We start from the raw sequence: 16,110 nt of genomic DNA on the forward strand, positions 1-16,110 counted from the left end.
TGGGATTTTAATATTATTTCAATATCCTTGTAGCTGTGTATTAGATTAAAGGTCACAGGACTGATTTCTCAATAATCCTCTAATAGTGTAGAATCTACATGGAAAATCTTAGTCATAATTTGGAAAAGTGAGTGCAGTAAAAGTATCACATTAATTATAAAACTGATAAATGATAAAAAGGTGCATAAATTTCACTTCATGCTTATTGTGTATTGCACTGGGAGCTGAACTGGAGTCTCTGGTTGTGATTTATATGCCACTAATAGGGTCTATTCTGGGTTATGTTTTTGGATTTATGGCTGTCTCTCCCTTTGTTAAACTGCAGTTGGAAAGAATTAAAACATTAGTTTCTTAAGTCCGTGTATCCACATGCAGATATATTTGTTAGCTGTTTAGACAAAGGATCTCCCATTTTAATGCTGAACCAGGAATAACACAAATGTGTTCAATTTGTACTATTATTTTAAACTATGAAGCGTGCACATATTCTTATCTGATTGTTTTTATCCAGAAAGTAGCCAGTATAACAGAATTGTCTGTAGTCCTACACCAGCTTCTGCATCATAACTATTTAAAACTCAAACCTTCCTCAAGTTTCATTGAGCAGACTAATGTTGTGCTTCCCCTCACATGCCGATAGCATCTCTTTAAAGTGTACAGCCCACTTTTGATGCTCAGTATCTGGAATCAGTAGGGTGTTGAGGTTTTTTTGCTTGAGAGAGGGATATTATTGAGAAGGTGACATGTTCTGTTCTTGCTTTAATTGAATGATAAAACAATCTCATTCTCTTTGACTATGAGTAATAAAGCATTGCTATTTGGATAGTATCAACTATTCATGTATCACCATAAAGACATTTTTGCAGCTGGTGGCGTTCTTAAACCAATCAACCATACATTAAAGTACGAGAACATGTTTATTCTCCCTCCTTTCAAACTGATGTGGAAACACTAGACTTCTCTGATTTGGAAACACTGGACTTGCCTGTTTATGAGTTTTTAGGGAAGAAGGGATATATCCCCAGCTGTATCAGATGACATTGCTCCTTCTGTTCCTGCTGTTGTGTTAGTGGAGCAATGCTGGCTGATTTACACTAGACAAGAATCTGTAGTGCAGCTACACTGCAGAGATGCTGTCTTCGGAGGAGAAACACCTGTGGCTCTATTAAAGTTTATTTCAGAGGATTAATTTGATCTGTTCTTGTCCATTTCTTGGGCTTCTGACAATGTCTCTTATAGACCCAGTCCTCCTATGAGTTCAAGGTAGGCAGCTCTTTATGTCAGTCTGCAGTTCTTTCGTGCTGCTTCATTAGCCTTTAGAATAATTAACATCACAACTTCCATAGCAGGAATATAATTAAAATAACAGCAGAGATATTGTCTTGTGGGTGAATTTCTTATAGCAAACATTAGCTCATTTGCAAGTTGCGAAATAACCAGGAGCATCCTTGAATAGCACAAAGTGCTCAACTTTGGTAATTTTCTTATCGCAAAAATGGCTCTAATTCCCAGAAACTACAGTCTGCAGTGAAGGCACCTGGATTCATCATCAGCAAATTGTTTAAACTTTTAATAAGCTGTTATACTAAAGAGTAAGAAACTATGATATAAGCTCTTTTTTTGCTGTTATAATGTTTTGCTTAGGGAAATCCTTATCATTAAAAACTACATGAAAAGCATATTAATGTAAACAATTTCAACAAATCATCTCTTGTATCCTAATTAGATGGGGGAAAGAAAGGGGGGAAATATGCTTATGTAGCTGGATTGTACAAAGTATGCTTGATTTGGCTAATTATCAACCCTGTTGATAAGAGTCCTCCAGGATCTTTTGTTAACAGAAATGTTGCTCTGGATGACCTCTTGTTTTCCTTTCCTGCCATTTGTGTGACCTTCGTCATTCCAGTGGTATAACAGCCCAGGCACACACAGATGTAAAAAACTTAAGGAGTACTCTGATACCTGTGTTCCTCACACCAAAAGCAACTGAACTTTTCAAGCCTATATGTTTCAACCTTGCTACTCTTGTGTATGCATGGTTCCCCAAGTCAACTGGAGCTGTGTGTGCGGAAACACTTCAGAATGAAAAGTTCATTCATTTGGATGAATTGTGCTTTGAGAAGGAAGAAGAACTTTCCACTGTGTGAACCACCATAGCAGTTACTGGGGGTTGGTAACTGTGACTTTAAATAGCCAAAAAAGTGACAGATTGTGGTAACTGTGGTGCAAGGCCAGAGGCAGCTGTGATTGGAAAAGGATGACAAGATGTGGAAAAAGCAAGAAATGGCAAAGGACAATGCACCTCTGCTCTACATTGGAAGGGAAGTGTTGGGTTTCCAGTAAATCTAAACTTGTTCATCAATTCAAATACAGCCTTGCTGAATTTTGAAGAGGCCAAATTTATCAAGAATGCAGGATTTTCTGATTCTGATGTAAATGTTGTAACTCATATCACATAAGGAATTCAAAATTAATGCAGCTCCATCATTTATATGTAGGATAGAGATACAGGAATGCATCAGTTCTACACCAGGTCTACAAATCAAATGAGGTCTAATGAGATATTCTGTCACATGCCTTTCCAATTATGCTCTGATCTTCTGTTCCAGTTCCTAAGGAACTAAACCCAAGTTACTTAAGTGCCTAGATTTATGTTTAAGTTTGCAAGAAGCCTTCCAAATGAAATTAAAAAAAAAATAAAAGTAGAAATCTCGATCTTGTTTGGGATTCATTCTTCCAATTTTTGTCCATGGAAAACGAAGTACCTTGTGACTATACAGTTGCCGTAGGAAAAAAGATAATGTCATTCCCTGCCCTGCATTAACCTTGACAGAGATTTGCCTGTACATTGTGACCACGTGCCCTGGTTACTAAAACACTTGTTTTTTTACACAGTGGTGTAGGATTCTTTGTCTCTCTTTTTGACCCAGACCAATCTAAAATACAACAAAGCTGTCATATATACTACTGTGAAGAGTTCTGTTTCAATGCATTCACATTTTTTAGGAAAATCGTTTTCCCTTAGACTTAATTGTTATGTGTATTCCCTTTAAAATCAGTTGTTCTTCGAGGAGGTAGGAGTCACCAGCATTTAAGGATCAGTTTGAAACACAACTATTTCAGGAAGTGCAAAAATAAGTGTGAAACCTCATCTACACTTTGTTCAGTGTCTTTTCTATATTAAAGGTTATAATGTACTTTAAAACCTCTAGAAATTTGATATTGGTGGAAGAAAATCATATATAGTATTGTTAAAATCAGCAATTCTTTTAACTTCCAAGTGCACAGAGTCATATTTTCTGTATTTGATCTCACTTACTGTAACTACAGTGGCTCTTTTTAAAATTTACTTAGTAGCAGAAACTTTAGTTAATACTGAGGGAATATCGCCATGCATAAATTTTAATGGTGCTAGAAATTGTAACTATTTTTCTCAAGGAATGAACAGAAATATTTCACATTGTTTCTTAAAAAAAAATCTTATATTCTTACCCCACCCACACAAAAAAATGCTGAGAAAAGTATCCTTTTACTCCTTTTGTCTCCCAAAATAGATGTATCTCCAAGAAGTTTCTCTTTGTAGTATATGTATTTGTGTGTGAGGGACAAATAGGATTTCTGTCTCTGACATAAAAGAGCATCATGTAGTACAGAGACACTCAAGCACATGTTTTCAGCACACAATTACTTTTTTCATTTTTTTATAACTGAGCAAGCATAGCACATAGCCATACAGGTGATGAATACAAAACTGCAAAGCACTGGTAGGAGCCAGAAGAGTGAACTTCCAAAAAAATTGCCTCTTTTGTACTTCTACCATTGTGATACTAATTTAACTGAATTGTAGCTGTGAACTAGTCCTTCCAGGTTCATTAAGTACTTTCTGTTCTTGTCAGTTTTTCATCAGAGGCCCTGCTGAGGTCTAGAGTATGGTAGAGGACACACTCCTGCATGTGTGGATCATTTCTTGTAAGATGTCTGTGACAATTTCAGTGTACTTACAAAGCATATCACCCATCTGTACATATAATATGTTTTCCAGGGAAACAACAAACTTTAGTCAAATGAAATGTGGTTAAATTTTAACAAGGAAAGGATTTTATTGGAAGCAAAGAATTTTCTGTGCTTCACAGACCTCCTCTCCTTCAGTATCTCTTACACCTACACCAAAGAGGAAACTCCATTAGGAGAATCAGATGTTGGATGGCTTGGGTGCCTGCCATCAAACCCCCATAAATTCAGAGACATCATCTAACAATGTGTAAACCAGATTTCACAATCCATGATTTCACTATCTCTATAAAAGTGGTAGTTAAATAACTAAAATATATATTCTTCCTTTTTTCCAGTTGGCTTACTGTCCATTTTAGTCTTGGCCTACACAGAATTTCCTAAAAGGAAATGTACCACACGGTAGCCAACTATTAAGAATTATTGTTACTATGTGGGGAACTTTCTCAATTTTGTACATAATCCTTTCTGAGGCTATGTAATAACACTGTCCGTGGAATTAAGTTAAAGTTTCTTATAGTGGAACAAAAACAAAACATTAAACAATCACACTCATTTTTCCTTGTGTTCTTTGCTAATAAAAAGTATGACATTTTCTTTAGCAATGTTTTAGCAGAGGGACATTGTTCTGCTTTTGTGATTTAGGCATTCAGCCTGGGATTTACAAAACTGAAAGAAAGACACTGAAGAAGGCTCTAAAAGTGCTTTCAGTATAATGTAGTTAAACAAGCTGACATGTTTTAGAAAGGAATATTGTGTTTTCAAATTGTTCTATGATGGCAAAAGCCATTAAATTCGCAATGTTTCCATGTACTTCCACTAATCATAATCTAGTAAAGAACCATTACATGAAACAACATTAATAATTTGTTTGCCAATTTTTCAGGTAAATTAATGCCTGAGTAGACATTTATTATATTTACAGCCTTATTGGCTTGTAGAGTTGTAGGGTCTCACAGTCTAAAAGCATGCAAAGTGTTTACTGGGGAAAAGTCAATATTGGATCAACTCTACCATTGCAAATATTCCTCTAATTCATTTGCAGTGCTTTCTTACCAGTACCACACTAGTCCTTATCCTGCAGGAATAACCAATTAATTGGCTGACGAGGAACATTTTACTTCTGGACAAGAAAATACGTTCAACTGCCAAATAAAACACAACTTCCATTCTCTTCTTGATGAGCTGTTGAAGAAACTCCATCAAGTACTTTTCTCCTTTTGGTGAACATAAAATTTTTTATTTTTTCATTCCAAAACTCAGAACTTTATGATGCTATTCCAGAAGAGTACCTAAAATTATAATTCCATACCAGTGTATATGTACTATATTACTCCACAGTGTATGCATTTAGATTTCCTTAGGGTATGGAGCTGAATTACTCTATTACTGCAACCCTTTTGACCTCGCTGTTGTCATGAAAACTTTCTTAGAAAAAAAATTGCATAAATACAGCTTGGTGTTATTAAAATAGACAGTCTTAAAGAAGGTTCCCCTGTGAAAGAAAAGCAAACCAAACAACCAAGGCAAGATTTATAAACACTTTCATTCACAAATTGTCCAGGGAAAGTTATGCCTAGTGGACACATTCATTTACTACCTTACAAACAATTACATACCCGTTGTATGTAATTACACTTTCATGTATCTTAACGTACTTCTTTCATGTATCTTAACATACTTCTGAGAACAAATTTATTTCCTAAATGCTTCTGCATCATCTCAGTCACTTCATGTGTATATTGCAGCAATGGGAACATATCTCCCAAAACATTTCACCTTTAAACTAATTTTATGGATATGAATATGGAACATATTCTTCACTAGTTGTCTAAATTACCTACGGTCTGACCCGCAGTATCCAAAGCTCTGACATTTTTTGTGTATGATTCAGTTCTTCAGTGTTTCATATTTATTAGCCAATATTAAGCAATATTTAATGGTATTCAGGTTGGACATGGACCATTTACTAGGAAGCTCTGGGGACTGTAGATGATGGGGACTGTACAAGATACTTCTTGTAGATGTGTAGATGCTTCTGGGGAGCAGGTTCCCAAGTTTGGCTTGGGATCTTCAGATGCTCAGGGTGGATTGTTAGACACAAACAGTGGTCATAAGTTTCCTGATGCTTTAGCATTGTTTATCTGTAACGGGCATTTTTCTTATTTGCCATTTCTAGGAATTTGTCATGATTGTTGTCTTTGGTTTGGAATTTATTATTCGTATCTGGTCTGCTGGATGCTGTTGTCGATACCGAGGATGGCAAGGAAGACTGCGCTTTGCAAGGAAACCATTCTGTGTAATAGGTGAGTGTCCTAGCTCTAGTTTATTTTAAGATAAAAATAAACACCTTCCCCCTCCTTGTTTTGCTTCTGAATGAAAACTACTGGAATCTTTTTACAGTAACCGGCAGTAAAACCGGAATAGCTGTGTCAACTGTCATCTGCCCAAGGTTTCTCTAGATATAAAAGCACAATGTCCTTGAATACCAGTCAGTTCATGTTTCCTATGTTCTCCAAAAGACATTTTGCCATACATGTCATGCACCTAGCCTGTATATAGGATGAATGAGGGGTTGAGAGCTGATTTGATTGAAAATCACAGGAGCTGTATGTATTTAATGGACATATTACATGTCTTTTACATACATGCACAGATACCATGCACGTATGCCTACACATTATGTTCTCCTCATTTTACCTCTGTGATCAGACGTGTATGCTGCAATAAGTTTGAAAACCTACTTAGAAACATCTTTTGACAACATTGCTGCTTCTCTGCATGACAGTCCAGGTATCTGCTCTGCAGTGACACCAGCACTGGATATAGCATACTTCTTCTACAGGTATTTCAAGAGAATATTCCTCACCTTCTTTGCCCTAGAATTTGTTAGTGAGAATGGTGAATAGGCTCACAACCAGTCAAAACCCTATTTTGAAAAGAAATCTGCAGGAAAGCAATTTCCCAATAAAGGCAGAGATCAAGGATGTCTTAATGAATTTATATGATAATTTCTTATTTTTCTAATGGCTTGGAGAAAATTGTTTTTACAGATCATCTGTGAAACTTCAGGATATTAATATCTCAACTTCTCTCTCAACTTATTTTTCTCTCTCCAGCCTTTAATTTCATTTGCCTATATCCCGAAATAACTTAGGGATCGACTGGGCCAGGAAACACGTTCTTCCATGCATCTCCACAGCAGCTAATACACAGAGTCACATGCTTACAATCATTAAACATATGGGTCTCTGTAAACAGTGAATAACGAGTTGTCATGTAGATGTATGCCATCCTGGTCTGAAAAAGAGTTACGCAGTTCTGTGGCATAGCAGGCCAGTACACTGGTTAGGGCTAACGGATAGAGCAAGTTTTTTCCTTCTGCCTCATTCCCTGATAAATCCATACCTTCTCCCAGTGGAGAAGCTTGCATGAGTAAGTGGAAAGACATCACTGAATGTATCCGTCTTGGAAAGTAATACCCCATCTATGCTATTTTATGACACTATGGAAGAGGAGCAATTAGGATTGGCATTTTTGTTCAGGCAGCAGGGGAGGTGGGTAGGTGCCTTACCAAGTCACATGCTTGCCCCAAGGTTTCCATGCCTAGTTGAAAGCAGAAATCATCAAACACTATCCTTCTTAGGCTATCAAAAGGCTATCCTCCTTTACTAGACTTATCATTACTACCAAGATTTTATGGTGCACTTGAAACTTTGCAGTAGTCAGAGAACTACTTTGATTTGGTCAGCACACAATTATAAGGAAGTACCACTGTTACTTTAGTAAAATTAACTTACTACAGCAATTTAGAACTTACTAGAAACACCTTTAGAGCATTTGAAGTTGCCGGAAGCATTTGACTTCTCAAGAGTGTTTTGCTGCTCTCCCAAATGCCAATGTTCAGTTCAGCATTTGTTTCTCCTCCCTCTCCTGTCCCCACTCAACTGGCAAGTTTTATACTAGTGATTAACTTCAGTTTAAGCTGTTATTTCCCAGCAAGCCTGAATAGAGGGGTCTTCCTTGTCCAAAACTCCACATATTTAAAATACATGTAGGTGTGGTTCTTAGGGACATGGTTTAGCAGCAGACTTGGCAGTGCTGGGTTAACGGTTTGACTCAATGACCTTCAAAGTCCTTTCCAACATAAACAATTCTGTGATTCATGGAGTGACTAGTGTAGATTTCCATCCTTTCCTTTAAACACCTCATATCTACCCTCCTACTGTTGGTGAAATAGTTCAGGCAGGTCTCCCGGCACAAACTTCCCTGAGCGTTGGAGTTTCCTTCACTTGAATGTGGTATCTCCTCCTTTCTCTGGAGTTTACCTGCTCTTCTTGTTTCACCTATGTTTATGTAGGCAATCTCTGGCCTTAGAAGCACCTTTTCTGTCCCATTTGCAACTCCATCACTTGCTATCTCAATTAATTAGTAAACAACAGTCTATCGCTGGTGGATATCTTCCTATGCTGCTTCACTGGATAGAAAGGGAACGTTTTTCTGCAGCTTCTGGAAAATAAACCAATAGCTTGAATATCTTACCATTGACTATTCTGTGTCTCTCTTCTACTGATTATTTTGGTCCATTTCTGTACTTAAGTGTCCCAGAATGGAGTTTCTGATGTTCAGCATCTCTCTACATTTGATCTTTTGAGGAAAAGCCACGTCATCTTGTAGCTCTTGCTACATAAAATACTTATTTGCCTGACACCTTGGCTTTGCAGTCATGGCAAAGTGTGCTGCAACAGCAAAGGTCGACAGGCTGTGTTAGCCAGAGCACAATCAGTAGGTGAAGACACACAATTATCTCTCTTTGCTCATCACTCATTAGACCATGTCCAAGATGTGGTGGACTGCACCCTATTTTACCCATCAAACACCATACCTGAAAGACCTTAAAAAACTGGAGTGAGTTCAGTGAAGCCACCAAGATGATCAGTGCTGGATCAGTTGCCCTGTGAGGAGTGGGTTAGGGACCTGGACATATTCAGATTGGAGAAAGGATGGCTTCAGGGGGAACTCAATTAAATCAGTGCTAAGGTCCCCTTAAGAGCACATGGCCAATTTGGGCCTATTCCTTTTAATTATTTACTTAGCCATTCATTCAATTATACTTTACATTTATTGTTACAGTGGAACAATAATATTTCAGAAGACTTAGTCTGTTTGTTATTACTTAAATTTGCTATATGTCTCCAACAGATCTGTTCTTTCATTATTTTTGTGATTGAACATAACTCACAATGGGTAATGGCCTAAGAGCTAGAAATAACAAAATTGAGGATTACCTCAAGGATCACATTCAGATAGCCTTTATTTTTTCCATTAATAACTTAATAACCAAAGAAATTTTATTCAGGACCAAAGCTCTGTGCTTGTGTTAGTGTGCCTACAATGTCACTATTCTGGCGAATTAGTTCATCAAGCATTGCTGTATGCTAACATGTTAGTTATTATATCTATCAAATTATTTGACAGGTTTGTAATCTTGTTTAGTTCTGTAAAAATGGGAATAATAGTGTAGTATTAAACCTTGATTTTTATTTTGTCCCACGTCAGGAGTTACCTGCGCATATTCTCTGATTGTATATGACTTGTGTACATATTGTAAAAAGAATAGCAACCCATCCTTCCATGCATGTAAAGTACTTAAATATGTACATACCTCTGCAAACACTGAATTTCCCAGGCATATCATTCTGAAGCTTGGCTGTTTGCACTGTAGAGCAATGTTGCTGTGTTGTGTTGTTAAAAAGAGCAGAAATCCAAGAACTACATATTCTAACTGCTGCCTCTGGAGACCAGGGATGCTGACACACAGGAAGAACTTTATGACTGTGCCTTAGCTCCCTGAAGATCCCTGAAATAAAAGAGGACAAGTCTAACCAAGAAGAAGTATGGCATCCCCTCCCTGTCAAGCCATTCCCTGACACTGAACTAAATGAAGAATCTATTGTCCTTCCTCTGGCAATGGGTCTCCTAAATGGTGGTATGTGACCTGACAAAACTTCTGGCCAGTCTCCTAAGTGCATCAGAGGTTTTACTGTCACAATGAAATCTCAGTCTGTGAAGGCAGATTCCAATTAACACATCATAAAAATAATTAGGAATAATAAATAACAAGCTTTGAGTCAGAAGAGTAAGATCCTGCTGGTCTCACCTGCCTGTCTGAAGTTTGCTAGGCTTTCAGAGGAACTTCTTTCTCTCCTGCTGACTTTGTAAGAGACTTTGGGACTCCTATGTGAGGACACCCAGCAAGGGCAAGTGAATTTTAGTCATAGAATCATCGAATATCCTGAGTTGGAGGGAACCCACAAGGATTGTTAAGTCCAACCCTTAGCCCTGTACAGGACCATCCCCAAGAGTCACACCATGTGCCTGAGAGCATTGTCCAAACACTTCTTGAACTCTGTTAGGCTTGGTGCTGTGACCACTTCCCTAGGGAGCCTGTTCCAAGTATAACCACCCTCTGGATGCCTACAACGCCAGTTCTCCTCACGAGGAAGTTGTAGACTGCAGTGAGGTCTCCCCTCAGTCCTCCAGGTTGAACACATCAATTGACCTCAGCCACCCCTCATACAGTTTCCCCTCAAGGCCCTTCACCATCTTCATTGCCCTCCTTTGGACACTCACTAAGAGCTTAATGTCTTTCCTATATTTCGGTGACCTGCACACAATATTCAAGGTGAGGCCACACCAGTGCAGAGCAGAGCAGGACAATCCCCTCCCTCAACTGGCTGGCGATGCTTTGCCTGATGCCCCCCAGGACATGGTTGGCCCTCCTGGATTCCAGGACACTGCTGACTCTAGTGTCTAAACTTTATTCAATTTAAATTTGGGATTTGAAACTCCTATTTGTGAACGTTTTGACCTTAAATTTGAGCCTACTTCTAGTAATCTAACATTTCTCCAGGGCAATTAGCCTTCCTAGTGTCCCGATGAGTGAAAAATTTCATATGTTTCAGTCTATTAGCAGTTTCACCACGGCTGCTTCTATTTTACCTCTAGTCAAGCTACAGCATGATGGAAATGTCAAAAGTTCAAATTCTGTTGAGGCTGCAGAATGAACAAATTCCCAACAGAAAGCTTAGGTCCATTATCTGTAATCAGGCTCTTGAACTTCACGGCTGGAAAACTTGTTTCAGAGCAATAAGTGATAGCAGCGACTGTTGCTGGTTACTGGATCTATTTTTCATTAATTAGAGTGGTAATGAACCTTCATCATGTGGCGCTTTTGTCAAACCTTTATAAAAACAAATTCATATCTAGTGTGTTACAAGATCTTCTGAACCTTTAATTTGAATTATTTCAGTACATTTGTGTAATGACACGTTGTGTGCCTGTCACTTTGGTATTTAGGCACATTATATAGTTTAAATATAGACAGATAGTAAATCTGCTGCTCATGATAAACAATATAAACAGCGAGTATAATTTGAACTCTAAATAACCCAGAGATGGTCTGTAATGAAGTATATCCTTGACCAAAACATACCTCACATCACATCTCATTATAAATCCCAGCAAAACCAAGTTCCAGCAAATGTCATATTTGGGGGTCTTCTGCCAGCCAAGAAAATACTCCAGAAAATACTGTGACAGTAGTAGTAGTAGTAGTAGTAGTAGTAGTAGTAGTAGTAGTAGTAGTAGTAGTAGTAGTAGTAGTAGTAGCTTCAAATCGAAATTGTCTTAGATAATTTCAGCAGCCATAGTTCTGTGCAATGAACAGAGGTACTCTTTAGGCTACACTGGTCCCAAATTGTGTAGGTTTTTAAAACTAAAACTTAGTGGCATATCTTCATGTTTGAGAGACCTGGCAGTATAGTTTTTAGAAACATGTAGGAAAAATAATGCCTGTTTAGTATCATCAATGGGCCTTATGCTTGCACATTTATTTTTGATGACTACTACCCTCGCTGCTGACTAAGGTAACCTTTGTCATATTAAAGACATCAGGCTCTGGTCTTCCCTTTCTAGAAGCTGTATGTGTACTATTCACGAGAAATCTGCTAGTTTGGTAGGACGCATTCAAATTTCTTTCTGGTATGTGGTAGAGAATTCAGCAGCCTGCATTTCTTGATCTTACACTGGTGTCACTACCATGTTAATTTGAGTAGAGGAGCTCCTACCATGAATCAGGCAACCTGAACGAAGTGCGTGTAGTGACTTTTCTTTCCCCAGTGGGGAGCTATGGGCAGTGTCACATTTCATCTTCATAAGGCTTGTAGGTCAAGGTTTTAATTAGAGGGCTAAGCTTTTATTGCATCAGTTTTCTAGGCTAGTGAAATTATTTTTCATTGAAAAAAACCTAATTGAAATCAAAATAATGCATGGGAACAAACCAGGTCCCTTTTCCTGAGGGACTTTATATTCATCTGGGTCTTTTTATCATCAAAATTAGAAGCACTCCCTCTCCCAAACATGCAGAATAGCCAACAATAAAGTTTCTGGTTTCTGGGTAAAGTTTGGATAAATTCTTTCTCTGGGAGCTGGGCAATTACAGTGTCTCAGCCCCACTGAAACTATCCAAACATCAATAAATAATTTTTAATTGCACCAGAGAGAGATGCTGATTTACCCTGACACCTGCTGTTAATTGTAGTCATCTGCTATGTGAGAAATTTTTATTTTGAGACAATTCCAGTAATACAAATCAGAAGCAATGCACAGTGGGATAGATGAAGTAGGTTAGAGCACTGCAATGTGAAGAACAAAAGACAGGTTTGTGACAGAAAGATTGTTAAAAGGCAGAGGCACTTTATTAAAAAGAATTTACTTGTAATATTAGAATTCCTTTATTATAAGTTATTAAAGATATTTTCCCAAGCATGAAGTAATTACGTCCATTTCAAACCAGACTGATATAACTCAGTATCTGGACTAAAATGTTTAGTGATTGCTAATTCAGTTCACTTTTGTTAGGAAAGTGTCGTGAAGTCAAACGTCACGGTCAAATTATATAGAAATAATGAGGTCCCCTGTCCATTCTCATCCAGATTCTGTAAATTAGTTATGCAGTCTTTCAAATTATTATTGATCTCTCATATTTGAATCTCAGAAAATACATTGGAGTATAATAATAACAACAACAATAACATGATATTAAATATTATAGATCATATTTTGTAATATAATGTGTATAATAGAACTTCCAGTGCTGTTTATGAGCTGTGACTTGGAAATGTACAGTAAGGAGGGAAGGAACTGACAGACCAAGAAGCAGTTAACGTTTTCTGGTTTTAGTCTTGGTATGTTCAGTTTTGCTTTCATTTTTTAGGGGCTGGCTTTAAGCTTGTTGCTACTAGATGTGCACAGAATATGAAGATGCTTACAGAAATACCTTTCTTTTCATTGTCTGTCTTTATTTGATTTGAGATGCTCATATCCTGCCTTACTATGCTGAAGTCCCATCATATACATAGATGAGATAGTTGCTCAGATTTCCATAAATATGTGTAAAATCACTGATCTAAACTGAAGTAGCTGTTAGTATAAACACTGGTGTGGAAGTTAGAGGTAGACAGGATTGTGCCAAATCCACTTATCTGCTTACCTCATCTTATGGATTGTCCAAACTAGTAAAATGGTTTGTTTTTCAAATTTTATCATTCTTAGCATCTAAAAAATTACGTTTTTAATGAAGTGAATAACATGTCAGAACCTAATTGATGCGGAAAGAAATACTCAGCTTTCTTGGCTTCTTTCAGATACTGTACTGCAGATCAGCTGCATCAGTGTGTGACATCCGTTGTAACTCCCATCTCAGATCATTGTCAGCTCTTTCCTATAGATCCTCTGTGAGAAGAATTGCTGCTTTGCTAGCTATACAAATTCTGCTTTTGCAGCAGTGAATTATGCTCTCTTTTAGGAACATATTTGTCCAAAATAGCATCTTATTAGACTAGGTCTTTACTATTTTGGGCTTTTGCACCTGCCCTTGGCGTACATGCAGCCTCTCACAGGACTGTGATATCCCTAGGTTGTAGTACTGCTTTATTTCAAAAGCTACTTTCAGTACATCTTATATTTTACTAACATGCCTATAAGTACTCAGGGGTGCTTTGTCAGCATGTTAACATGAATTTCACTGTTAATGCCTCAGCATGGTACATCGGGTAAGTGTCAGTCTGACTATTTGAGCCATGATTAACTGCTCTTGCAGGTGTTGTAAATCAAAGTGTGCTTTCTCTCTGACAAGCTTCACTCTTGTCAGCCCAAATGAAGACATTTGAAGAGGTCTAAGTGGAGTTATTGTCTTGGCATATACTGCAGGAATCTTTCAAAAATTGTTTGAAAGCTCAATGCAACCAGAGGAAACAGTGAGAAATGATAGAGTAGAATAAAATGGGAAGGGAAGGGAAGGGGAGGGAAGGGAAGGATAGGATATTTCAGTTGGAAATTACCTACAATGATCATCTAGTCCAATTGCCTGATCAATTCAAGGCTGACCAAATGTAAAAGCATGTTGTTAAGGATATTGTCCAAAAGCATTGACAGTCATGAGGCATCAACCACTTTTCTAGGAAGTCTGTTCCCATGCTTACTCTCTCTGTAAATAAATGCTTCCTAATGTCCTGTTTCTAGACATCTCTAGATATTGTATTGTAGGCAGCTATCTCATTCAAGTTTTTCTGTTATAATTACAGTTTTACTCATTCTTGTGCACAGATCATTTTGTTTCAGTTTCATTAACCCTGTAGCACACAAGTAGGCAACATGCTGCTATTTTATATTTGCAGTGTGCCTTTCCATCTCATTGCTTCTTTTAGTTTATAATTATTACTCTTATGAGTGTTGAATGTTGTGACTTTAATGCTCTCTATGCTGAAGACTAGTTTATTTCTGTTCAGGTCACCTCTGTGTGAGTGAGGTCTCTAGGAAAAGGGTCATAGGTGCAGTTGGTTAAAAAAAGTAGTTTCATTTTTCTTGGCCATATTGTCATTTAGAAACACAGACATTTTAGGGATAGTGTTTGTTTCTTCACATACAGTTTCCTGCTATCTGCTCATCCATAATTTGTTGCATTCAATATAATCAAATTGGTTGCCAGGTGTCTTAATCCAGCCTTGCCACTCTCTTATTAGTAATCACAAAGCTTGAAGAAATGCAGTTTCCATAGATATTTCCATTCTTTTACGTCCCTTCAGAGAAATACGTGTTACCACTAGCACTGTTAAAATGACTGATAGGCATAGTCCAGTGGAAATTGCAGGAAATCTGTTTTTATGATCGTGCCTCAAATGGTTACACTCCAACTGTACTTGTGTACAAGACAGAAAATACAGTTTTTTAATCCCTCCCTTTTAGAGCTACTATGTTAAATACAGCAACTGGGAAGGATTTGACAATGTAACAGTGTTGTTACCCTATGTAACACAGTTTAAGTATTTGTATCTCAAGGTTAATATGGCTAAGTAGAAATATTTGCATATTTCTAGATGGCTAATTGGGCATGTTCTGCACATTTTAATTTCCTCTCTTACCGTTCCTAACACTTAACCACTGGGCTCCCATAACCTGTTGTCTCCTATGAAAGAAAACTTACATTTTTTACCTTTAAGCTTGTGCTGATAGCTCTCAAAATTGAGTCGTTTTCCATTCTGCTGATAGATGATATTGCTGTCAACAACAGATCTAAGGAAAGTGACCACCAGATCCATTTTACATCAACCTATGTGAGCTCATAAATGGTGTAAATGCCTATTTGATTCTGGCCTAAACCATCCCTGATGCAGAAAGAGGAGCTGCATTCACTTTCTTCCACCCTTGTGCCGTCTAGTCCCAATGCATGTGTGTGACCATCTGGGGAGCAGCCAAGGCAAAGGCTGAGCCACTTCAGTTCTGGGGCTCCCCTTTGCCAGCCCAGCCTATGCGAGAGACCCCCATGCTGGGGGGGTCTTGACTGCTTCATTTCAGATGAAAATGTAACGAGGTATAGTGGAGAGTTGTCATGTAGAATGGCATAATTTATTGTATTTAAGATCTCATTTTGGGATTGCCCTTGTTGGGTTTGTAAGAGTGCTACCAGATTATGTTTTTTTCCCTCTCTGGGAAGTGCTGAACAGAGCTTCTATTTCTTTCTTCACATCTCCCATGCCA

The 16,110-nt window shown here is 37.8% G+C and overlaps 1 protein-coding gene across 3 annotated transcripts in view; it reads left to right on the plus strand.

The window, feature by feature from the left end:
• The window catches only part of KCNQ5 (potassium voltage-gated channel subfamily Q member 5), a 283,926-nt gene that overhangs the window by 205,922 nt on the left and 61,894 nt on the right, over positions 1-16,110 (plus strand). For all 3 annotated transcript variants that reach the window (XM_027745557.2, XM_027745554.2, XM_027745555.2), the window contains exon 3: positions 6,191-6,317. In XM_027745557.2, the coding sequence (XP_027601358.1) occupies positions 6,191-6,317 (127 nt within the window). The remainder of the gene's footprint in view (positions 1-6,190; positions 6,318-16,110) is intronic.

Source organism: Pipra filicauda, unplaced genomic scaffold (genome assembly GCF_003945595.2).
Source record: "Pipra filicauda isolate LSUMZ 115617 unplaced genomic scaffold, ASM394559v2 scaffold425_size644529_pilon, whole genome shotgun sequence".
Lineage (NCBI taxonomy): Eukaryota > Metazoa > Chordata > Aves > Passeriformes > Pipridae > Pipra > Pipra filicauda.